The sequence below is a fragment of the Salmo salar genome, chromosome ssa25 (genome assembly GCF_905237065.1).
Source record: "Salmo salar chromosome ssa25, Ssal_v3.1, whole genome shotgun sequence".
Taxonomy (NCBI): Eukaryota; Metazoa; Chordata; class Actinopteri; order Salmoniformes; family Salmonidae; genus Salmo; species Salmo salar.
Window position 1 is genome coordinate 16,846,002 of NC_059466.1, and position 25,082 is coordinate 16,871,083.

General features: G+C 41.6%; 1 protein-coding gene across 1 annotated transcript in view; it reads right to left on the minus strand.

The window, feature by feature from the left end:
- Positions 1-9,384: 9,384 nt before the first annotated feature.
- The window catches only part of st2 (ST2L protein-like), a 30,107-nt gene continuing 14,409 nt past the window's right edge, over positions 9,385-25,082 (minus strand). The window contains 12 exon segments of the mRNA NM_001123550.1: positions 9,385-9,995; positions 9,998-10,281; positions 10,393-10,557; positions 10,927-11,058; positions 12,769-12,917; positions 13,115-13,244; positions 13,350-13,418; positions 13,716-13,866; positions 14,045-14,228; positions 14,958-15,198; positions 15,338-15,437; positions 15,647-15,691. Of these exon segments, the coding sequence (NP_001117022.1) occupies positions 9,876-9,995; positions 9,998-10,281; positions 10,393-10,557; positions 10,927-11,058; positions 12,769-12,917; positions 13,115-13,244; positions 13,350-13,418; positions 13,716-13,866; positions 14,045-14,228; positions 14,958-15,198; positions 15,338-15,437; positions 15,647-15,667 (1,746 nt within the window). The 5' untranslated portion in view covers positions 15,668-15,691 and the 3' untranslated portion in view covers positions 9,385-9,875.

A 25,082-nucleotide genomic window follows, 5' to 3' on the forward strand; every position in this document is an offset into this window, starting at 1 on the left:
ATGACTCTTCTACAGACACAGACGATTTCATATTTTCACCACCGGGAATGGTAAAGGTCGAAACTGATCTGTTAAAATCAATAAATGACAAACTGGGTATACTTGAATTAGCCAGTAAGGATATAAAGGAGTTGAAGGCAAGCCTCGAGATGAGTGATGAAAAAGCTGCGACATTGGAGAAGGAAACAAACAAGCTAAAAGGGACAGTCAATAAGATTGAAACCGAAGTGAATGAACTTAAAAAGGAGAGCACCGTTCTGAGAGAAGCCTTACTTGACATACAGACTAGATCCATGAGAGAGAATCTGGTACTTACAGGTATCCAAGAGAAAGAATGAGAGGTTCTTGAATCTGTAGTTAGAGAGTTCCTCCTAACAGCGCTTCAGATTCCACGCGAAGCTATCGACAAAATCCAACTCGTACGTGTACACCGCTTTCGGACAGAGAGCAGAGATATGAACGCCAAATTTGCTTCCTTTAAAGATAAAATAATGGTTAAAAGCCTGGGTAAAAGACTTGCTGGGAACAAAATTGTCATGAATGACCAGTTCCCGAAGGAAATTGCAGAACGGCGTAAAATTCTGTATCCAATTTTCAAGGAAAATAGATTAGAAGGGAAACAAGTAGCTCTCATCGTCGATAAACTATATATTGATAACCAGTTGTTCAGAGACACAAAGACTACTCCATGGTTATTTAAAAAATTACAAAGTTCTTATAGACGAGGAAATTAATGAAACACAATTCTAGCCCTGTTATGGATTGTAATACAATAAAAAAAAATGTAGCTTTTCTATACATCTTCAAATATAACTAATTGGAAAACAAAAGCACTAATTCAACATGATGAAGATAAAAACTCAGTAAACAGAAGGCACAGTATGTGTGGATGGTGTGGTGTGTGTTTTTTTTATGTTTGGGAAAGTGTGGCGTTGAGTGAGAAAGGAAATGGTTGCATATCCCAGAACCAATGTATTGCTGTGAGCGGGGGTGTGAGAGAGCTTTCAATGTTGTTCAGATGATGGATATACTTTTTAGAATGAATTATACATCTTATTTATTTATATATTGTCCTATCATGGTGGAACAGTGTTTTAAAATAAGTTATACATTTAATTTATTTATTGTCCTATCATGGGGAACTACATTTTTAAAATGAATGATATTTAATTTATTTATTTATGATCCTATATTGATGGAACGGTCCACAATCCTATACCCTAGACACCCACCTGAATGACCCAGATACTAAGGAGAAGTCCCTAACTGTTTTATGGGCCTGCTGTAAGTGGTCTGTATGCAGCCAAAATGCAATCAGAGACCTAGAGCAGCACTGCCCCCTCAAGATTCTGAGCCCGCTTGGCAGGGTTGGTCCTGCAAAGCCAAAGTACCCTATAGGGAGAGCATACTATACAAGGAAATTCTCAAAGCTGCTAATGAGAACCTTGACGACCTTGTACCTAGCCGGTGGGGATTCCGGGTGGGGTGCCCCCACCCCTGAAGTGGCAGTGCTGGCAACACTAGCTGCAGTAACCCATGGGGAGGGGGTCACAATCGAACAATCAAAGTGGAGGTATATTATTGTGGCCCTGATGGCACAAAATCAAAAGTCTGACTGCATGGAGATGCTTGGGAATATGGTCAATACGGGGGACCATGTTGTGGGTGTTTCAGGGAAAAGGTGTACATTTGACCTCCATCATCTAGGATGTGACAATGGTTAATAAAATCTCTCCATTTCTGCCCATTTTTTTGAACAGTCCTGCAGGCCTGCAACTGTATATGCATTTGTAAATCAAGACCTTTCTTGAGTTGGGCTCTGGGATGGTGCAACTGTTGAGAATGTGAGCCTATGGTTGTGGGGGGGGGGTTGAGTGTGTATGAGTGTGTGGGTGAATGTGCGTATTACACAACTGTTGCGAAGGAGTAAAAGAAGTTAGGGACAATATAGGATGATTCACAATAATTGTTTGCTAATCTAATAATTGCTTGCAATAATGTAATTTTGCTAATGGCGAGACTGGTGAGACGTAAAATCCTTTGCATAAATTGTCTACATTACTACAAAAATTAATAGATAATTATGGAAAATAAGAAACAGGATTTTAAAAATATATATATTTTTTTGATGGCTATATATAATACAAATCGAGGTGAGGGTGATGGTAATGCATTTGGCGGTTGATCTACTTCTGTTCTGCAAATGGCACTGTGTGCTCTTTTCGAAGGATGGATCCCAGTCTTTTCAGGGCTATGGGATACGGGGGGTCAGGGGTGGTCTGCCGGGCATTGGGATGACAACCCAACTCAGGATGAGGAGGGCTTTTAGCGGGTGGAATAGTGGGGACCAATTGGAGGTTTACTTAGTAGCAATGCAAATATCATGGTACAGCTATATAGACACTCAATCATCATGTTACTTTTTAAATGGTACGTTTAATAAACATATATTTTGATAAATCCTTTTCCCTCTCGCTCTCATCCAACACTTCTCACTCTCCCCCTACTCGGATGGTATTGCGCCGTCCCAACCTTCGCTCTCTCTCTCCCGCTACTCTCTCCTCTTCCATCCTATCATCTCTTCCCTCTGCTCAAATCTTCTCCAACCTATCTCCTGATTCTGCCTCCTCAACCCTCCTCTCCTCCCTCTCTGCATCCTTTGATTTCCTCTGTCCCCTATCCTCCAGGCCGGCTCGGTCCTCCCCTCCTGCTCCGTGGCTCGACGACTCACTGCGAGCTCACAGAACAGGGCAGCCGAGCGGAAATGGAGGAAAACTCGCCTCCCTGCGGACCTGGCATCCTTTCACTCCCTCCTCTCTACATTTTCCTCTTCTGTCTCTGCTGCTAAAGCCACTTTCTACCACTCTAAACTCCAAGCATCTGCCTCTAACCCTAGGAAGCTCTTTGCTACCTTCTCCTCCCTCCTGAATCCTCCTCCCCCTCCCCCCTCCTCCCTCTCTGCGGATGACTTCGTCAACCATTTTGAAAAGAAGGTTGACGACATCCGATCCTCGTTGCTAAGTCAAACGACACTGCTGGTCCTGCTCACACTGCCCTACCCTGTGCTTTGACCTCTTTCTCCCCTCTCTCTCCAGATGAAATCTCGCGTCTTGTGACGGCCGGCCGCCCAACAACCTGCCCACTTGACCCTATCCCCTCCTCTCTTCTCCAGACCATTTCCGGAGACCTTCTCCCCTACCTCACCTCGCTCATCAACTCATCCTTGACCGCTGGCTACGTCCCTTCCGTCTTCAAGAGAGCGAGAGTTGCACCCCTTCTGAAAAAAACCTACACTCGATCCCTCCGATGTCAACAACTACAGACCAGTATCCCTTCTTTCCTTTCTCTCCAAAACTCTTGAACGCGCCGTCCTTGGCCAGCTCTCTTGCTATCTCTCTCAGAATGACCTTCTTGATCCTAATCAGTCAGGTTTCAAGACTGGGCATTCAACTGAGACTGCTCTTCTCTGTGTCACGGAGGCTCTCCGCACTGCTAAAGCTAACTCTCTCTCCTCTGCTCTCATCCTTCTAGACCTATCTGCTGCCTTTGATACCGTGAACCATCAGATCCTCCTCTCCACCCTCTCCGAGCTGGGCATCTCCGGCACCGCGCACGCTTGGATTGCGTCCTACCTGACAGGTCGCTCCTACCAGGTGGCGTGGCGAGAATCTGTCTCCGCACCACGTGCTCTCACCACTGGTGTCCCCCAGGGCTCTGTTCTTGGCCCACTCCTATTCTCGCTATACACCAAGTCACTTGGCTCTGTCATATCCTCACATGGTCTCTCATAGCATTGCTATGCAGATGACACACAATTAATCTTCTCCTTTCCCCCTTCTGACAACCAGGTGGCGAATCGCATCTCTGCATGTCTGGCAGACATATCAGTGTGGATGACGGATCACCACCTCAAGCTGAACCTCGGCAAGACGGAGCTGCTCTTCCTCCCGGGGAAGGACTGCCCGTTCCATGATCTCGCCATCACGGTTGACAACTCCATTGTGTCCTCCTCCCAGAGTGCTAAGAGCCTTGGCGTGACCCTGGACAACACCCTGTCGTTCTCCACCAACATCAAGGCGGTGACCCGATCCTGTAGGTTCATGCTCTACAACATTCGCAGAGTACGACCCTGCCTCACACAGGAAGCGGCGCAGGTCCTAATCCAGGCACTTGTCATCTCCCGTCTGGATTATTGCAACTCGCTGTTGGCTGGGCTCCCTGCCTGTGCCATTAAACCCCTACAACTCACCCAGAACGCCGCAGCCCGTCTGGTGTTCAACCTTCCCAAGTTCTCTCACGTCACCCCGCTCCTCCGCTCTCTCCACTGGCTTCCAGTCGAAGCTCGCATCCGCTACAAGACCATGGTGCTTGCCTACGGAGCTGTGAGGGGAACGGCACCTCCGTACCTTCAGGCTCTGATCAGGCCCTACACCCAAACGAGGGCACTCCGTTCATCCACCTCTGGCCTGCTGGCCCCCCTACCTCTGAGGAAGCACAGTTCCCGCTCAGCCCAGTCAAAACTGTTCGCTGCTCTGGCACCCCAATGGTGGAACAAGCTCCCTCACGACGCCAGGACAGCGGAGTCAATCACCACCTTCCGGAGACACCTGAAACCCCACCTCTTCAAGGAATACCTGGGATAGGATAAAGTAATCCTTCTAACCCCCCCCTTAAAAGATTTAGATGCACTATTGTAAAGTGGTTGTTCCACTGGATATTATAAGGTGAATGCACCAATTTGTAAGTCGCTCTGGATAAGAGCGTCTGCTAAATGACTAAAATGTAAAATGTAAATAAATAGACTTGAAAGTTGTGTCTCATTATGGTAGGTGGTGAAATAAGTATAGCCAGTTACAATTGTAATGGCTTAGCAGATAATAAGAAAAGACGATCAGTATTTACCTGGATAAAAGAGAAGAAATATAATAATCTATTGTTTACAGTAAACTCATTCAACAATTTTAGATGAAGGTTTGTGGAAAAAGGACTGGGGGGATGAAATATATTTCTCCCATGGGCAAAGAAATTCAAAAGGGGTGATGGTCTTAATTAACAGTAATTTTGATCCAAATGTGCAAATTGTCCAAACAGATCAAGGTATATGAATTATTTTAAATATGTTATTGGGCAATTAACAGATATGGCTAATTAACTTATACGGTCCAAATAATGATGATCCATGCTTCTTTGAAAATATATATATCCAATTTGTAAGTCGCTCTGGATAACAGCGTCTGCTAAATGACGTAAATGTAAAAATGTAAATATATAAGAATTGGTCAACTCTACAAGCAATACTAGACTCTATTATTAATGGTGGGAGATTTTAATAATACGGTCTTAAATACCTCTATAGACCAGAAATGAAACCACACTACAAACTATCACCCTCAGGCACTTAAGACAATCATGGATATATTGGAATTAGTGGATATATGGAGACTTAAATACCCTGACCTCTCTGGCACCAAAAGTAAAAAATAAAAAAATGTGTTGATAGGGGACAGAATGCGGTCAGATCATCACATAATTGGCATATATATTACTCTTACAGAATTTCCAAAAGATCAAAAGAGTCCATATTAACAAAGGAAATTGAAGGACTAACAGTACAGTTAGATAGCAATAAAAACTGTACCATAGAGGCACAGAATAAGTTAGAGGAAAAAGAAATTGAGGAACTTATTCAAGAAAGATCCAGTGTAATATATTATAAAAAATCAAGCGAACTGGATAGAATATGGGGAAAAATGCATTAACTTCTTTTTCAATCTTCAATATAGAAATGCTACCAAAAAAAATGTATTGAAACGTGTAACAAATGATGGAGTCATGCATGATTCACCGAATGATATTTTGAAAGAGGAAGTAAAATACTTTAAGGATATGTTTGTTCCAGCCTCCCCCATCTCCACTAACTGAAACTAATTGTATGGATTTTTTTCCCTAATAATAATGTAAAATTAACATCTGTACAAAAAGACTAATGTGAAGGCCAAATTACAGAGGAGGAACTTCTTGATGCAATTAAAGCCTTTAAGGCTGGGGAAACTCCAGTGCTGGATGGCATACGAGTGGAAGTATGCAAAACTTTTTTTGATATACTCAGAGGACCATTATTAGCATGTTTTAACCACTCCTATATAAAATGGTAGATTATCAGACACGCAACAAGAAGGTCTTATATCATTCTTGTGTTGTGATGCAAAAATCCTAGCAAAATGCTTGGCGCATAGAATTAAAAAAGAATTGTCAGATATTATTCATCCTAATCAGACAGGTTTTTTACATGGACGATACATTGGAGATAATATAAGACAAGTACTGGAAACAATAGAATACTATGAAATATCGGGGACACCAGGCCTGGTTTTCATAGCTGATTTTGAAAAGGCTTTTGATAAAGTACGACTGGAGTTTATATATAAATGCCCAGAATATTTCAATTTTGGGGAACCTCTTATAAAATGGGTTAAAGTCATGTATAGTAACCCTAGGTGTAAAATAGTAAATAATGGCTACATCTCAGAAAGTTTTAAACTATCGAGAGTAGTAAAACAAGGTTGTCCACTATCGGCATATCAATTTATTATTACCAACGAAATGTTAGCTGTTAAAATTAGATCAAACAATAATATTAAGGGATTAGAAATCCGTGGCTTAAAAACGAAGGTGTCATTGTACGCTGATGATTCAGGTTCTTTTAAAACCACAATTAGAATCTCTCCACGGCCTCATAGGATCTATATACTTTTGCTATCCTCTCTGGATTAAAACCAAATTATGATATTAGGTATTGGATCACAAAAAAATGCAAGTTGTACATTACCATGTAGTTTACCAATTAAATGGTCTGACGGAGATGTGGACACTCGGTATACAAATCCCAAAAGAAAGAAAGGATCTCACTCCAATAAATTGTTAAAGAAAGTTAGCAAAAATAGATAAGATCTTGCTACCATGGAAAGGAAAATACCTGTCTATTTGTGGAAAAATCACGCTGATTAACTCTTTAGTCATATCACAGTTTACCTATTTGCTTATGGTTTTGCCTACACCTAGTGACCCGCTTTTTAAATTATATGAACAAAAAATATTCAATTTTATTTGGAATGGCAAGCCAGACAAAATTAAAAGGGCCTATTTATATAACGAATATGAATTCAGAGGGCAGAAATTATTAAATATTAAAGCATTAGACCTCTCACTAAAGGCATCAGTCATATAAAAGTTATACTTAAATCCAAACTGGTTCTCTAGTAAATTGGTAGGAATGTCTCATCCTATGTTCAAGAATGCCCTTTTACCCTTAATTCAGATTACAACTGCTCACTGTCGATTGTTTGAAAAGGAAATAATCTCCAAAACATCGTTAATTTTTAAACAAGCCTTAGAAAGTTGGTTGCAAATTCAGTTTAATCCACCTGAAAAGACAGAACAAATAATACAACAAATATTGTGGTTAAAGTCAAAAATACTAATTGATTTAAAAAAATGTTTAAAAACAGGTATAATTTTAGTGAATGATATCAAAAAGGGACTGGTGGAGTTATGTCACACATGCAGCTAACACAGACGTATTACAACCAACTAAATGCAGCATTACCACAAAAATGGAGGAGGCAAGTAGAAGGGGAAAAAAGGAAGGAACTTGTATGTCAGCCCTGTATTAAAGAAAATAAATGGTTAAAGAAAAGTGTGATGAATAAAAACATATACCAATTTCATTTAAGGACCAAAAACCTGACATCTGTGCCATATACAGTTAAAGTCGTAAGTTTACACACATTTTAGCCAACTACATTTAAACTCAGTTTCACACAATTCCTAACATTTAATCCTAGTAAAAATTCCCTGTCTTAGGTCAGTTAGGATCACCACTTTATTTTAAAAATGTCAAATGTCAGAATAATAGTAGAAAATGATTTCTTTCTTTCATCACATTCCCAGTGGGTCAGAAGTTTACATACACTCAATTAGTATTTGGTAGCATTGCATTTAAAATGTTTAACTTGGATCAAATGTTTCAGGTAGCCTTCTACAAGCTTCCCAAAATAAGTTGGGTGAATTTTGGCCCATTCCTTGATTGAGGTCACGGCTTTGACTCCAATACCTTGACTTTGTTGTCCTTAAGCCATTTTGCCACAACTTTGGAAGTATGCTTGGGGTCAATGTCCATTTGGAAGACCCAAATGCGACCAAGCTTTAACTTCCTGACTGATGTCTTGAGATGTTGCTTCAATATATCCACATAATTTTACTTCCTCATGATGCCATCTAATTTGTGAAGTGCGCCAGTCCCTCCTGCAGCAAATCACCCCCACAACATGATGCTGCCACCCCCGTGCTTCACGGTTGGGATGGTGTTCTTCGGCTTGCATGCCTCCCCCTTTTTCCTCCAAACATAGCAATGGCCATTATGGTCAAACAGTTCTATTTTTGTTATCAGACCAGAGGACATTTCTCCAAAAAGTACGATCTTTGTCCCCATGTGCAGTTGCAAACCGTAGCCTGGTTTTTTTATGGCGGTTTTGGAGCAGTGGCTTCTTCCTTGCTGAGCGGCCTTTCCGGTTATGTCAATATAGGACGTGTTTTACTGTGGATATATATACTTGTGTACCTGTTTCCTCCAGCATCTTCACAAGGTCCTTTGCTGTTGTTCTGGGATTGATTTGCACTTTTCGCACCAAAGTACATTAATCTCTAGGAGACAGAACAAGTCTCCATCCTGAGCGGTATGACGGCTGCGTGGTCCCATGGTGTTTATACTTGCGTACGATTGTTTGTACAGATGAACATGGTACCTTTAGGCGTTTGGAAATTGCTTCCAAGGATGAACCAGACTTGTGGAGGTCTACAATTTTAATTCTGAGGTCTTGGCTGATATCTTTGCATTTTCCCATGATGTCAAGCAAAGAGACACTGAGTTTGAAGGTAAGCCTTGAAATACATCCACAGAAACTCCTCCAGTTGACTGAAATGATGTCAGTTAGACTATCAGACGCTTCTAAAGCCATGACATCATTTTCTGGAATTTTCCAAGCTGTTTAAAGGCACAGTCAACTTAGTGTATGTATGTAAACTTCTGGCCCACTGGAATTGTGATATAGTGAATTATAAGTGAAATAATCTGTCTGTAAACAATTGTTGGAAAAATTACTTGTGTCATGCACAAAGTAGATGTCCTAACCGACTTGCCAAAACTATAGTTTGTTAACAAGAAATTTGTGGAGTGGTTGAAAACCTAGTTGTAATGACTCCAACCTAAGTGTATGTAAACTTCTGACTTCAACTGTATGTCACTATGGCAGCTGCCATAGACAGGTTGGTTGTTTAGCAACAAAACAGACGCGTGCACAAATATGGGGCAAAACAGAACATGTTGGTTTAGATTGTTGACATCATGTAAACTATATTTTGTCTCCAATGTTTATTGAAAACAAAGTTGCACAATGAACACTTGTTATCTCTCAAATACATTGTTACAGTTGTTGGTTAGTAAGCAAGCACATTTTGCCATATTAGCATAGACGTGACATCAGTCAAAATACCTAAAAACAAGACATGGTTTCAAGAACAAGATAAAACTAGCTGAAATTAGCCACCTACTATTCCCCACATGGCAGTTTCTTGTCATTGTTGCTAGCCATCCAGAATCACAACATCACACGGCCTTCTGCCACGTTGTACACATCGTTTTTGTGACGTTCTCAGCTAACCTGTGTATATCTCTGCACAGCACTGGAATAATGAATGATATTTCTATGAATGGAATAAGAATTTTCAGAGAACCTGGGGGTGTTCTCTTCTATAACAGAATCCTAGACCTCCAACCGCACTTCAAGTCCTCAGACCTGATTGTTCACATAGAACAGTCATATTAACTGGTTGTCAAAACTAGTCGAGCGGCGCGGCCAAGGCATCATGTAACGCACCCTCTTCCAGAAGCTTGAGTTGGGCAGCGTCGACCCACGCCTTCCCTCCTGCCACATTAAGGGGCACTCTTGCGGACCAGGTGCTGCAGGCCGGGGGGCAGGTGTGTGTAGCCACCCTCCCCCATGTCCCCCAGCTGGATGAGGATGACGCTCATCTTACTGTGGACCAGAGCCTGGTAGAGCCCCACCTGACAGTCATAGTCCTCCGCTGTGGTCAACGAAGACGAGTAGCCCCATTGGCCACATGAGCCTTGACCTCCTGAGCCTGACCATGTGCTTGAGCTGGGGGTCAGGATGACAATCAGCCTCCTGCTCAGCCGCATGCAGTCCTCCAACTCCATGCGGTCTGGGGACAACAGAACAGAGAGGAGCGGGAGAAGTTAACGTTTGACTTTTAGTACTGTTTTACTGTTACATTTGCTTCTTAGAGGACAGGACACAGTCTGAAAGAACCAACCTTCTCCAGGTAAGTCGTCTCTGCCGTGGATGAAGAGTCTAAAGCCACACTTCTGCTCCAGGACAGTGGGCAGAACGCTGCTCACAAAGTGATACACTTTCTCCTCCCTTTCCTCGTCTTTGCCATCCATCTGGTAGACAACGTAAGCATCATAGACCTTCCCATCTGAAAACACAGACAAAGAGGAGGTTTCTGTCAAACCTTAGCAGGAAAGGAATAGATAGAATTTAATCAAATCTATACAATTTGAACTGAAATTGAGTTGTTTTAATATAAATTTGCCCATTACTTCTACACTTGCAGTGGGATTGACCCCACCTGTTGAGAAGGGCCTACTAGGCCTACTGCAGACAACAGCACTGCACAATCAGTGGGCCATGCTTCAGTGTGGTGACTAAGAACTAAATGTAGTAATAGGTTTATATGGTATCCAATACTATATAGATCATGTAGGCCGAATAAGCATTTCTGTACAATGAAATATCTTAATGAACTAGCATCATTAAACTTCAGTGGGTGGCTAGATGTTCTTACCCTCAGATCGACCATAGCATTTGAAAACTCCACGGAAGAGGAGCGCCAGATCGATGTCAAACACTTTGATGGCCACAGCAGCTAGCAAGAAGAAGAGCAGTAGCACTACACATAGAACCATAAACATAAACCCTGTGGGGGGAAAGACAGGGAGAACACAACACCAAGAAAGTTAGAGTTTGCATGTGTGATTTTGTGTGTTATATTCAGTTGAAGTCGGAAGTTTACATACACCTTAGCCAAATACATTTAAACTCAGTTTTTCACAATTCCTGACATTTAATCCTAGGAAAGATTCACTGTCTTAGGTCCGTTAGGATCACCACTTTATTTTAAGAATGTATAATGTCAGAATAATAGTAGAGAGAATGATTTATTTCAGATTTCACATTCCCAGTGGGTCAGCATTGCCTTTAAATTGTTTAACTTGGGTCAAACATTTCGTGTAGCCTTCCACAAGCTTCCCACAATATGTTGGGTGAATGTTGGCCCATTCCTCCTGACAGAGCTGGTGTAACTGAGTCAGGTTTGTCTGCCTCCTTGCTCGCACGCGCTTTTTCAGTTCTGCCCACACATTTTCTATAGGATTGAGGTCAGGGTTTTGTGATGGCCACTCCATTATCTTGACTTTGTTGTACTTAAGTCATTTTGTCACAACTTTGGAAGTATGCTTGGGGTCAATGTCCATTTGGAAGACCCATTTGCCACCAAGCTTTAACTTCCTGACTGATGTCTTGAGATGCTGCTTCAATATATCCACATCATTTTCTTCTCTCATGATTCCATCTAGTTTGTGAAGTGCACCAGTCCCTCCTGCAGCAAATCACCCCCACAACATAATGCTGCCACCCCCGTGCTTCACAGTTGGGATGGTGTTCTTCGGCTTGCAAGCCTCCCCTTTTTTCTTCCAAACATAACAGTGGTCATTATGGCCAAACAGTTCTATTTTTGTTATCAGACCAGAGGACATTTCTCCAAAAAGTACGATCTTTGTCCCCATGTGCAGTTGCAAACTGTAGTATGTCTTTTTTATGCCGTTTTTGGAGCAGTGGCTTCTTCCTTGCTGAGTTGCCTTTCAGGTTATGTCAGTATAGGACTCGTTTTACTATGGATATAGATACTTTTGTATCCGTTTCCTCCAGCATCTTCACAAGGTCCTTTGCTGTTATTCTGGGATTGATTTGCACTTTTCGCACCAAAGTACGTTCGTCTCTAGGAGACAGAACGCGTCTCCTTCCTGAGCGGTATGACGGCTGCGTGATCCCATGGTGTTTATACTTGCATACTACTGTTTGTACAGATGAACGTGGTACCTTCAGGCATTTGGAAATTGCTCCCAAGAATGAAGCAGACTTGTGGAGGTCTACAATTTTTTTCTGAGATCTTCGCTGACTTCTTTTGATATTCCCATGATGTCAAGCAAAGAGGCACTGGGTTTGAAGGTAGGCCTTGAAATACATCCACAGGTACACCTCCAATTGACTCAAATGATGTCAATTAGCCTATCAGAAGCTTCTAAAGCCATGACAATTTTCTGGAATTTTCCAAGCTGTTTAAAGGCACAGTCAACTTAGTGTATGTATGTAAACTTCTGACTCACTGGAATTGTGATACAGTGAATTATAAGTGAAATAATCTGTCTGTAAACAATTGTTGGAAAAATTACTTGTGTCATGCACAAAGCAGATGTCCTAACCAACTTACCAAAAACTATAGTTTGTTAACAAGAAATTTGTGGAGTGGTTGAAAACCTAGTTTTAATGACTCCAACCAAAGTGTATATAAACTTCCGACTTCAACTGTATATCTGTGTGATGTTTGTTTAAGAGTGTGTGCACTAACCTCTTTGCTTGAGAGTAACCACTGCAGAAGTCCATTTCTGGTCGTTCATTGCAACACACGTGAACTTTGACTGGAGGTCCCTAGTAGTCACTGTGTTTATGGTCAGGATAGCCGTGAAGATACTCCGCATTGAAGATACCTCCACCTCACTACAGTAACACATACATATAAAACATTCACAAAGTGATTTCTAAACGGTGAATCTGGGGTCTTGTTTTCAAGGAAATTTGTAAATTCTGTTACCTTGTTCTCAAAAACAAGTGTGTGTGTGTGTGTGTGTGTGTGTGTGTGTGTTTGCGTGTATGCATGAATCCATGTGTGTGTGTGCATGCATGTGTGTACCTACCTGGTGGTGTTCACTGAGTAGTCTTGCTGCTGCGAGCGCACTTTCACTCCATTCATCTCCCACCACACGTGACAGTTGTCTTCAATGTTCTGCCCACAAAACGCTTCACACCTCAACTTCTTAGTGGTGTCTATGAAGAACAAAAGATACTCTGAAGACAGAGAGATATACCGGGCAAACCAAATCAAGCACAACACAAGTATTTGAAAGTATTTGAGCCCGGTTTGATCCCTACACAGGTCAGTGGTCTCTGTGCTTCCGTTTCTAGGCAGGTTGATCTGAGGAGGATGCGAGGCAGAGGGAGCTGAAGGAGACAAACACACAGTTTAGTCAGAAAGATACTTTTGGATACATTCAAAACGTTGTCACTAATGTTATTGATTGTTGCTGCCAAAAAGACCACATGTGATATGAGGGTTACTTTTGATTCTGTTTGATATAAATAGAGCCTAATGTACCTAATGTAGCCTAATAACCTGCTGTAATGTAGCCTAGAGTTTCCATGTTTGCTGACCCTGCTGCCATCTTGGATGAGGTTTCAGCAAATAAATAAAATGCTGAGAGGATTGACAGAGCTGTCATCAAGCCACAACCTACTTGCCTTTGATCTTTAGTCTCCTGGATGCAGAAGTGTTGAGAACCGTCCCATTGTGCTCCCACGTGCACACACACGTATAGATGCCCTCGTCTGCTTTGGAGGCGCCGTACACCCACAGATTTCTCTCAGACTCGTTTGGAATGGGACTGAAATTCTGAAATGAAAGACAATCAATTTGACAAACTTCTTTGCTGAAATAACAGTAACACACCTGATTCCACTCATCAAGAGCAGGTGCAATCCTTAGGAGATTTAGGACAGGACTTGAGAACCAATGTTGAATAGTTTTGCAGACTTGAAGTTTGTGTTAGCATTCCGGTCATGTTCAGTACCTTATACCAGGCTAAGTTCTCTTTTCCATCCTGGCACAGTTTTTCCACTGGGTCAGGACATGGGATAGCGATGTTGTCTGCTGACTCTGAGATACTGTTAAATAGGACTGACTGATCGAACGGTTGGGCTTTGACCACAATCACCTCTGTCACAAAAATTACGCAGGTGTCTGCTCCCTTTCTCCTGGAACATAGGCATATACAGTGGACTAGTTATCCAAAAGGGAACCAAAAGGGTTCTAACTGGGGGCCAGCCGAAGAACCCATTTAGGCTGTAGATAGCAAATGTTTTTTTCCAAGAGTCTATACAGCCTGAAACTAAGTAGTGTAAAAACTTGGCAAGTTTCATTACGAGTCAGAATGTTGAATACATTTTTATTACATGTTACCCTACCAGCTGTCTGTGTGGTTGGTCCTTCAGTGGGTCGAATTTTGAGACAAAATATCCACAGGAAAGTATTATTTAAGTGCCAATACTGCCATTGAAATTTCTATCACCTGGCACATGCTCAAAACCATGTAAACACCTGCAAAATTTCCGTCAGTATGCATGTATCATCGTGCATGTCCTTCCGTCTTGTGCTTGGCCTTAGGTCAGGAGAAAACATCTTTATTGCCACACACAGAGTTACGCATTTTGAATTCGGTAATAATAGTTCTGTGGATATTTTGTCTCAAATTTCAATCGACAGAGTAAGTTGAAATAGAATTTTATTCAATATTCGTGCAAGACAAGGGACCCTTAGGCTTTTTCTTGGTAAATGTGCATGCCTACCCTAGCCCTATGTACACATCCAGGTTCAACACTAACCCTAGACTCAACCCTCACCCTAACCCTCCCAAACAGGGCTCCCCTGCTCTCAATGACCAATTTAACCCCTAAACACACGCACACACACAGTTGTTGTATTACCAGTAGGTGTAGTACTGATCAGAGTCGTTGATTAAAAGGGGGAGGAAGAAGAGCACCGGTCCATGATGATGCACACGCTCTTCCTCAGAGGACGGGAGCTCTTGGGTTCTGTTTCTGTACCAGGTAAACTCAGTCACGCTGGCCCAAACCAACTCACTCAGGTCATAGTAGGCTGGCAAACTAAGGCCCTCCCCCTCTGTCACAGTAGTTTCATACTTGTCAAATAGTTTACATGGGGACTCTGCCAAAATATGAACATACATTACCCGATTAAGTTGCATGTGAAGGAAAAGAGGTCTATTGTTCAAGGTACAATATATTCACTATGCCTTGTAATAATAGGATGTAGAAATGTGTGAAATATGAAGAAGATGCTATACCTGTGTAATGACCTATTGTAGTGGGGTTTAAGGACATTTCTCTCTGGGCAGAAATCCTAGTCAAACTGAGGAGCAGAAACATGAGACCACCATCCACCAACTACAAGACAAGGGGAACAAAAAAAATAATGTTACCTTATTGTAAAGTCGGACAGGAACTATCATTCCACACAAGACCCTATAATAAAACATCAGGACCATGTTTGACTTGTTTTTCAATAAATTACATACCTATTTTCAAGAGGGAATAAAATACATATGCAGAAAACATTTTTAGGTTCAGAGTGAAGAATTACTGAAAGAGCTTACCCTGAAAGTGAAGGAGCACATTTTCTGCAAAACAGGAACTTGCACCTAGAAAGAACAAAAGTCACATTTCCCTTTCAACATCTTGTTAGGATATCCTGTTATAGATACGTCGGAAATTATGAAAACTGAAATGTGAAAACTGAAACATAATATGGATTATTGAAATGGCCATTTAACATATCAAGCTTGAACGAAAAAAACATGACCTCTATGGAAAATATACAGTGTTTGCTAAAAAAAACAAAAAAACATCAAATCGCTTTGATGCTAATTTTCACAAGTACAACGTTTTTTTTTTTTAACTCAGTACAAAACTCCTAACTGTTAACACTTAATGCAGAAAGTCACCTTCGAAACCTTTTATTGTGCATTAATTTTGTTTGGAGACGTATTTCACCACACAACCAATTATCCAAAATATAAGTTTACTGTGAAATACCATGCAAACTTTTATTTAATCAGCAAAAACAACATCTTCTCAATTTAGTCATATGAACAACCAGTTAAATCCATTAGAAAAAATGCTGTACAGTAAATTGCAGTACATTACACCGTTTTCACATTAGGCAATACACTTGCACTACCCATCAAATATACTGAAAATCTAATTGCCATAATTTCTGTGATCAAAGGTGTTTTCATTGAATACATCTTTCACAATAATTGATGCAAAATAGAAATGTATTGTTCAGATATAATTACAGCTAGGAATGAATCTTTTCCCCAAAATCTACCAAGTTTTAGTACAGGGAATAATTCATATTTATCCAGTGACCATTTAAAGCGTTTAAAACCAAGTTATGGTCACTATGCCAGGGTTGTCCCCAAATAAGTGAGCGCTGAGCCACCTTGTTGACTTGGCTGCGCCACTATGTAATGATTTCAGAGGAAATTAAACTGATATTTAGTAATGAGTATATCTTTGATCGCCAATGACATTGTTGTGAATTTTGAAACAGGCTGTTCATAAATTCAGAGCGTTATGTTCCTCAATTAATTCCAGCCAGGTCACCAGTGACACATGTCAGTATTAGACGTCCATCCATGTCTGAGGACGACCGGAGATGTAGAAACCGACCACTAGGGGCAACAGTGAGGGATGTTACCTTCAAGTAGGTTTCAGTTTTGCTAAGGAGTTGTGGATGGGCGTAGTAGTCAAACAAAAGTCCAATGAGCAAAGTTGCTAAGCTTGCTAGATAGCCGCCTTCAAAGAATGACAGAATACAGAGCATGATTCAGACCCCTTGACTTTTTCCACATTGTTACATTACAGCCTTATTATAAAATGGATTCAATTGTTTTTTTTCACACAATACTCAAATGATAAAGCAAAAACTGCTTTTTAGAAATGTTTAAAAAAAATATATATTTATATTTTAAATATGAGTCTTCTTGGGTGTGACGCTATAAGCTTGGCACACCTGTATTTGGGGAGTTTCTCCCATTTCTTCTCTGCAAATCCTCTCAAGCTCCATCAGGTTGGATGGGGAGTGTCGCTGCACAGCTATTTTCAGGTCTCTCCAGAGATGTTTGATCGGGTTCAAGTCCTGGCTCTGGTTGGCCCACTCAAGGACATTCAGAAACTTGTCCCGAAGCCACTCCTGTGTTGTCTTGGCTGTGTGCTTACAGTCGTTGTCCTGTTGGAAGGTGAACCTTTTGCCCGTCTGAGGTCCTGAGCTCTCTGGAGCAGGTTTTCATCAAGGATCTCCCTATCCTTTGCTCCGCTCATCTTTCCCTCGATCCTGACTAGTCTCCCAGTCCCTGCCACTGAAAAACATCCCCACAGCATGATGCTGTCATCACCATGCTTTACCGTAGGGATGGTGCCAGGTTTCTTCCAGACATGACACTTGGCATTCAGGCCAAAGAGTTCAATCTTGGTTTCATCAGACTAGGTGCCTTTTGGCAAACTCCAAACGGGCTGTCATGTGCCTTTTACTGAGGAGTGGCTTCCATCTGGCCACTCTATCATAAAGGCCTGATTGGAGAAGTGCTGCAGAGATGGTCTGTTCTTCTGGTAGGTTCTCCCATCTGCACAGAGGAACGATACAGTCATATCATTTGATGACCACACATTCTCTACCAAAGCTCTGATATGGGCAACAAGTACGAGACAGCGCAGAGAAGCGGAGGAAATGTTATAGATATATTTTGGCATGCATAGGCAAGAGACATGCTTTCATAATGCAACCTACAGTAGGCTATATGGATTACAGAGTTATAAAGTTAGGAATCTTAATGTGAGAAAGGAAATTTTGGGTGTCAGTGGAATTGGGACTGGATAGGAAAATAGCCTTGGCTATAGGACAGGAGAAGATAGAATCTTACCTCATGCCTCTCTGAATTGTTAACAGACTATGTCTGGGACAGAGGTGCCTATGTAACGAATTGTGCATAGGCCTATCACATTTGTGACTGTCTGAAGAGACACAATGACAGCTCAAAGAGGCACATGTTATTTTATAGGCTATACAGTGGGGGTTTCCAGTAGGGTTTATTAACTGCATTCGGGTCGCGTGTGCAGTCCAGGAGTGTCAATTATGCTTGTGTTTTCAATTAATGGTGACTTTGTGTGTAAACACCCTAGGTTAAAGGCTTCAATGCGACAACCTGTTTGGAGAATGTGCTGTTATTTTTTGCTAATCTGATGCTGCGTATGTTGTGTATTTTGTGGAATTGCATTATTGCTGACATCGGGGAATATATTGCGTCTTCCTGAGTCTTGTCATTACATTTTTGGAGGAAAAATGAAGAGTGTTCCCATGACAGCCCCGGGATCCCGGTTACCTATGTTAATCCCTAATTACAAAATAGGTGTACTGTAATCACATGAAACAAATGAAATGAAAATGAAACAAACATAAAGTTCAGCAGACACTAGTTTGCATCAAACCTGTCTTTAGCATTTGGCCAAAGGTTCTCATTGACACAGTAACTATCCTTATTGTTCATGAACCTGGGGAAAAACCTTTTGTCATGGCGAATCCAAGCCTGACATGCTGTAGGTCTGGATTAATGTCATTACATGCTTCATCCATGGCCTGAAGGAGGGTGGCTCATGGGGATGGCAATCATACACCTTCTGACACATTTCCTGCTGCTCTGGCTCGGCACTTCAGCACCCCAGAACCGAAACGATACAATGACCATCAGGCTAAAGTGCAGACTGTCAGCTCCAACCTGAGCGCATTTCACTGTAAGGTTTACACCTGTTGTATTCGGCGCATGTGACTAATACAATTTGATTTGATCCACATCGGGTGAACCGCCCATAACCACAGCACCGTCTGTACATAGTCCCCCCCCACCCCAGGAGAGCAAAAGCACTGGAACAAATTCACCCATACGTGCACTAAAGTAGCAAAAAATTCAGCACCTGGACTCACATTCCCAGCATTCAACAATACTCTTTCATGGTCCTGTGTGGCTGTTATTGAGAGCATGGCACTAGCAACACCAGAGTTGTGGGTTAGATTCTCACTGTGGTCACATACGAAAATGTGTGGATTCACTTTCGTCACTTTGCATAAAAGTGAATGAAAAAGTGTCTGTATTATTTTGCCAAGCTTATTTTATACTTAGTCAATAGAAAATCTGGTTAGAGTTTTGAAACAACTGCCTTTCTGATGATCTCTTTTGAGTTTTGTACAAAGCGTTGTGAAAACTTACCACATTCAAAGAAAAAGTCATCTGACAAATAGCATATTTTACAATAGTTTTTCAAATGTTGTACTGCACAGCTGGTGTACTGTAGATGCTTGCTGATTAGACAACCATGAACCATATTCTGATGACAATATTTCAACCATTGGAACCTAAACATCACAATTTCAACATAGATGCATACATTTCCACATATTGCCTGTTGAAGCATACTCAGCTTTGCACAGAAAAAACACACTTAAACTGAACTGTAATCTAATCAAATGAATTGCAAGCCTTACCTACGCAGCAATCCTCCCTTAGTCTAAAGGAGCATCTGAGTAGAATTTACACAGTAGGTGTATATCTGGAACTGGAATCTGCTAAACATGAGCAAACTGAGCAGTGTAAACTTTTCTTGTAGGCCGGAGTATGGGTAGTGCTTTCTAGCAGGTATTTGTATATTTCCATTAGGGAAAGCCTATTCTGTGAAGTGTGCAATAATTCAATTCTCCCTTGCAGTCCTAAGCAATGCAAGTTTTTAAGACTTTGGCAAAGGGTAAAATCTACAAAACTTATTCCACTCCGTTCGTATCAGATTCTAGTTTTGGGTAGAGGTCGACCGATTAATCGGAATTGACGATTAATTAGGGCCGATTTCACGTTTTCATAACAATCGGTAATCGGTATTTTTGGCCACCAATTTTTTTTTTTTTTACACCTTTATTTAACTAGGCAAGTCAGATTAAGAACACATTCTTATTTACAATGACGGCCTAGAAACAGGGGTTAACTGCCTTGTTCAGGGGGGATTCGTTTTTTGCAACCTTCGGTTACCAGTCCAACGCTCTAACCACCTGCCTTACATTGCACGCCACAAAGATTAACAGGCTGACTACCTGTAACGCGAGGGCAGCAAGAAGCAAGGGTAAGTTGCTAGCTAGCATTAGACTTATAAAAAACTATCAATCTTAACATAATCACTAGTTAACTACACATGGTTGATGATATTACTAGTTTATCTAACGTGTCCTGCGTTGCATATGCGGTGCCTGTTAATTTTCATTGAATCACAGCCTACTTCGACAAACGGGTGTTGATTTAACAAGCGCATTTGCGAAAAAAGTACTGTCGTTGCACCAATGTACCTAACCATAAACATCAATGCCTAACAGGAATATTTAGACTTAGTCACCCGTTAGATAAAATACGGAACGGTTCCGTAAGTCACGGAAAGAAAAAAACTTTTGTTTTCGAGATTATAGTTTCCAGATTCGACCATATTAATGACCCAAGGCTCGTATTTCTGTGTGTTTATTATATTATAATTAAGTCTATGATTTGATAGAGCAGTCTGACTGAGCGGTGGTAGGCAGCAGCAGGCTCGTAAGCATTCCTTCAAACAGCCCTTTGCTGTGCTTCAAGCATTGCACTGTTGTTTATGACTTCAACCTGGGTGGGTATAATTTGTGGAACGTTCCAACAGGAATCTATTCCAAAAACTTCGGAAATAACAAGGTTTCCAAAAAACAACGCATACAAAGTTGTATAGCGGCAGAATAAGATACCGGGTAGGGAGTGGTCTATTTCATTGCGTTTTTCACTCATCACGTTTATTCCGAAAAATGTCTGTCCTCACATGTCTGTTTGCCTATGGACAAACATTAAGAATAAGCTACGTGGTGAGTTGATGCCTATTCGGCAGCTAGTTAGCTAGGTTTGTATGCGTTGCTACTTTGTATGCGTTGTTGGTTGGCAACCTTTTACTTTACGTTTTTTTGGAACAGATTCCTGTTGGAACGTTCCACAAATTATACCCACCCCTTCAAGCCTGTCAACTCCCAAGATTAGTCTGGTGTAACCGATGTGAAATGGCTAGCTAGTTAGCCGGGTGCACACTAATAGCGTTTCAAACGTCACTCGCTCTGAGACTTGGGAGTAGTTTTTTCTTTTCCTCTACGTGGGTAACGCTGCTTTGAGGGTGGCTGTTGTCGATGTGTTCCTGGTTTGAGCCCAGGTAGGAGCGAGGAGAGGGACGGAAGCTATACTGTTACACTGGCAATACTAAAGTGCCTATAAGAACATCCAATAGTCAAAATTATATGAAATACAAATCGTATAGAGAGAAATAGTCCTATAATTCCTATAATAATATAATAACTACAACCTAAAACTTCTTACCTGGGAATATTGAAGACTCATGTTAAAAGGAACCACTAGCTTTCATATGTTCCCATGTTCTGAGCAAGGCACTTAAACATTAGCTTTCTTACATGGCACATATTGCACTTTTACTTTCTTCTCCAACACTTTGTTTTGCATTATTTAAACCAAATTGAACATGTTTCATTATTTATTTGAGGCTAAATCGATTTTATTGATGTATTATATTAAGTTAAAATAAGTGTTCATTCAGTATTGTTGTAATTGTCACATATATATATATATATAAAATAAAATATAAAAATAAAAAAAATAGTCCGATTAATCGGTAGCGGCTTTTTTTGGGCCTCCAATAATCGGTATCGGCGTTGAAAAATCATAAATCGGCCGACCTCTAGTTTTGGGAACAGAAAATTTGTATTGAGATCAAATGTTTCATCATTGTGTCATGACGTTGCCCTCTCCTTGGTACAGAGAACACAGTTGAACCCCCTCCCTCTGCACCAGGCCTTTTCTATGCACCATCCCCCGACCTCTATACTTCTGACACAAGGCTGTGTGAAGGCGTTCGTAAAATTCCAAAGGAGAATGTCCGGCCTCATGGCCCAGTTTGGAGACAGAGAGGGGTTTCATAGAGAGACAAAGGAATTCTTCCAACTCACAGAATTGGGGAACCGAACGACATTTATGTTCTGGAGAAGGTATAAAAGATCGGTGAAGAATCCAGCTACGCACTGGACCGCTTGGTACAATTTTGTAACACTCATTAGAGACAACAGTGCCATATTACCATACTAAGGTTTATATAATAGCCTCAGCTATGGGACTTCCATCTAAATGGTTGTATACAATGATTTAATAAGATTAAAGCTATTTGGAATATGTTGAGAGGCTATGTACTGATGTTAATGTGATAGAATTGTATTTCTGTTCAAAGCTTAACTCAGTCATCGGCACGCCCCCAGGGACACAGACAGGACAAGGCGTCACGTGACAGTTTTTCTACGTTCAGTATATAAGCCCACCCAGGGTTACTTTCACTAGACCAGCTTACCTCAGAAGAGAGAGCCAAGGTTTGACCATGCATTCCTCTACTGAACATTGACCATACCACGTGGTTAAACTTTTAGACTCTCGATACCGACAGAATAATAACCAGTCTTTGATATTAATTAAGTCTGCAGCTAGAAATTTTATATCATCGAACGCGAAAGACCGACAAAACATCCATTCTATAACAACATTAATGAATGTCGCTTTGAAAGATCCATTCTAACAGAGGGAGAGAACGCGGACAAAAACTCTCCAACAAGGATCCCGACGACACACTGAGCGTGAATATACACTGCTCAAAAAAATAAAGGGAACACTTAAACAACACAATGTAACTCCAAGTCAATCACACTTCTGTGAAATCAAACTGTCCACTTAGGAAGCAACACTGATTAACAATACATTTCACATGCTGTTGTGCAAATGGAATAAACAACAGGTGGAAATTATAGGCAATTAGCAAGACACCCCAATAAAGGAGTGGTTCTGCAGGTGGTGACCACAGACCACTTCTCAGTTCCTATGCTTACTGGCTGATGTTTTGGTCACTTTTGAATGCTGGCGGTACTTTCACTCTAGTGGTAGCATGAGACGGAGTCTACAACCCACACAAGTGGCTCAGGTAGTGCAGCTCATCCAGGATGACACATCAATGCGAGCTGTGGCAAGAAGGTTTGCTGTGTCTGTCAGCGTAGTGTCCAGAGCATGGAGGCGCTACCAGGAGACAGGCCAGTACATCAGGAGACGTGGAGGAGGCCGTAGGAGGGCAACAACCCAGCAGCAGGACCGCTACCTCCGCCTTTGTGCAAGGAGGAGCAGGAGGAGCACTGCCAGAGCCCTGCAAAATGACCTCCAGCAGGCCACAAATGTGCATGTGTCTGCTCAAACGGTCAGAAACAGACTCCATGAGGGTGGTATGAGGGCCCGATGTCCACAGGTGGGGGTTGTGCTTACAGCCCAACACCGTGCAGGACGTTTGGCATTTGCCAGAGAACACCAAGATTGGCAAATTCGCCACTGGCGCCCTGTGCTCTTCACAGATGAAAGCAGGTTCACACTGAGCACACGTGACAGACGTGACAGTCTGGAGACGCCGTGGAGAACGTTCTGCTGCCTGCAACATCCTCCAGCATGACCGGTTTGGTGGTGGGTCAGTCATGGTGTGGGGTGGCATTTCTTTGGGGGAGCCGAACAGCCCTCCATGTGCTCGCCAGTGGTAGCCTGACTGCCATTAGGTACCGAGATGAGATCCTCAGACCCCTTGTGAGACCATATGCTGGTGCGGTTGGCCCTGGGTTCCTCCTAATGCAAGACAATGCTAGACCTCATGTGGCTGGAGTGTGTCAGCAGTTCCTGCAAGAGGAAGGCATTGATGCTATGGACTGGCCCACCCGTTCCCCAGACCTGAATCCAATTGAGCACATCTGGGACATCATGTCTCGCTCCATCCACCAACGCCACGTTGCACCACAGACTGTCCAGGAGTTGGCGGATGCTTTAGTCCAGGTCTGGGAGGAGATCTCTCAGGAGACCATCTGCCACCTCATCAGGAGCATGCCCAGGTGTTGTAGGGAGGTCATACAGGCACGTGGAGGCCACACACACTACTGAGCTTCATTTTGACTTGTTTTAAGGACATTACATCAAAGTTGGATCAGCCTGTAGTGTGGTTTTCCACTTTAATTTTGAGTGTGACTCCAAATCCAGACCTCCATGGGTTGATAAATTGGATTTCCATTGATTATTTTTGTGTGATTTTGTTGTCAGCACATTCAACTATGTAAAGAAAAAAGCATTTAATAAGATTATTTCATTCATTCAGATCTAGGATATTATTTTAGTGTTCCCTTTATTTTTTTGAGCAGTGTATATTGATTGCAATTGTTCCCGAATGAGTGAGCGTTCATGTGCAAAGGCTTAGCATATTAATTGTTAATATTTATCAACTCTGTAGGGTCTTCTCAGCTGACCCCCCCCTTCTTGGTTTAACAAGCTGCCATGCCGGTTTAGCCCACTAGGGCACATTACCAATTCTTGTGATGATAATTACTGTTTGTATGCTTTCTGTGAATTACTTTGTTTAGTAAATAAATGATTTTAAGACAGTTGATATATGGATGACTTAGTGAAGACTGAGTTCATGCAGATACAACAATTTACGACGTTTGGAATGAGACGGACGCGAGGTAAAATACACCATTTAAACCAGAAGATAATCAGCCTATACTATAATTACAGTTAAACAATTAATCAGTTTAATCGCGTAATAATAATAACAGGGAGTTATTTTGATAAACATGTCTTCAGTTTAATGGTGCCCAAAGACACGACAATTGAGAGAATTTACATAATGTAGGTCAAAATCCATCTCGCTCCATCTTCTTCCACTGCCGGCCACTGTGCTTCCTCTCATCACCATATTTGGTAGTGAGTGGAAACCCCAACCGGATGCTTCACACTTATATATTTTTTTTTATTTAACTAGACAAGTCAGTTTTATTGCAGTACTGACATTTGGTCAAACTGTAATGCCAATATTCAAGTGTGTTATTTTTGATATAACATGCACTCTCCTCTC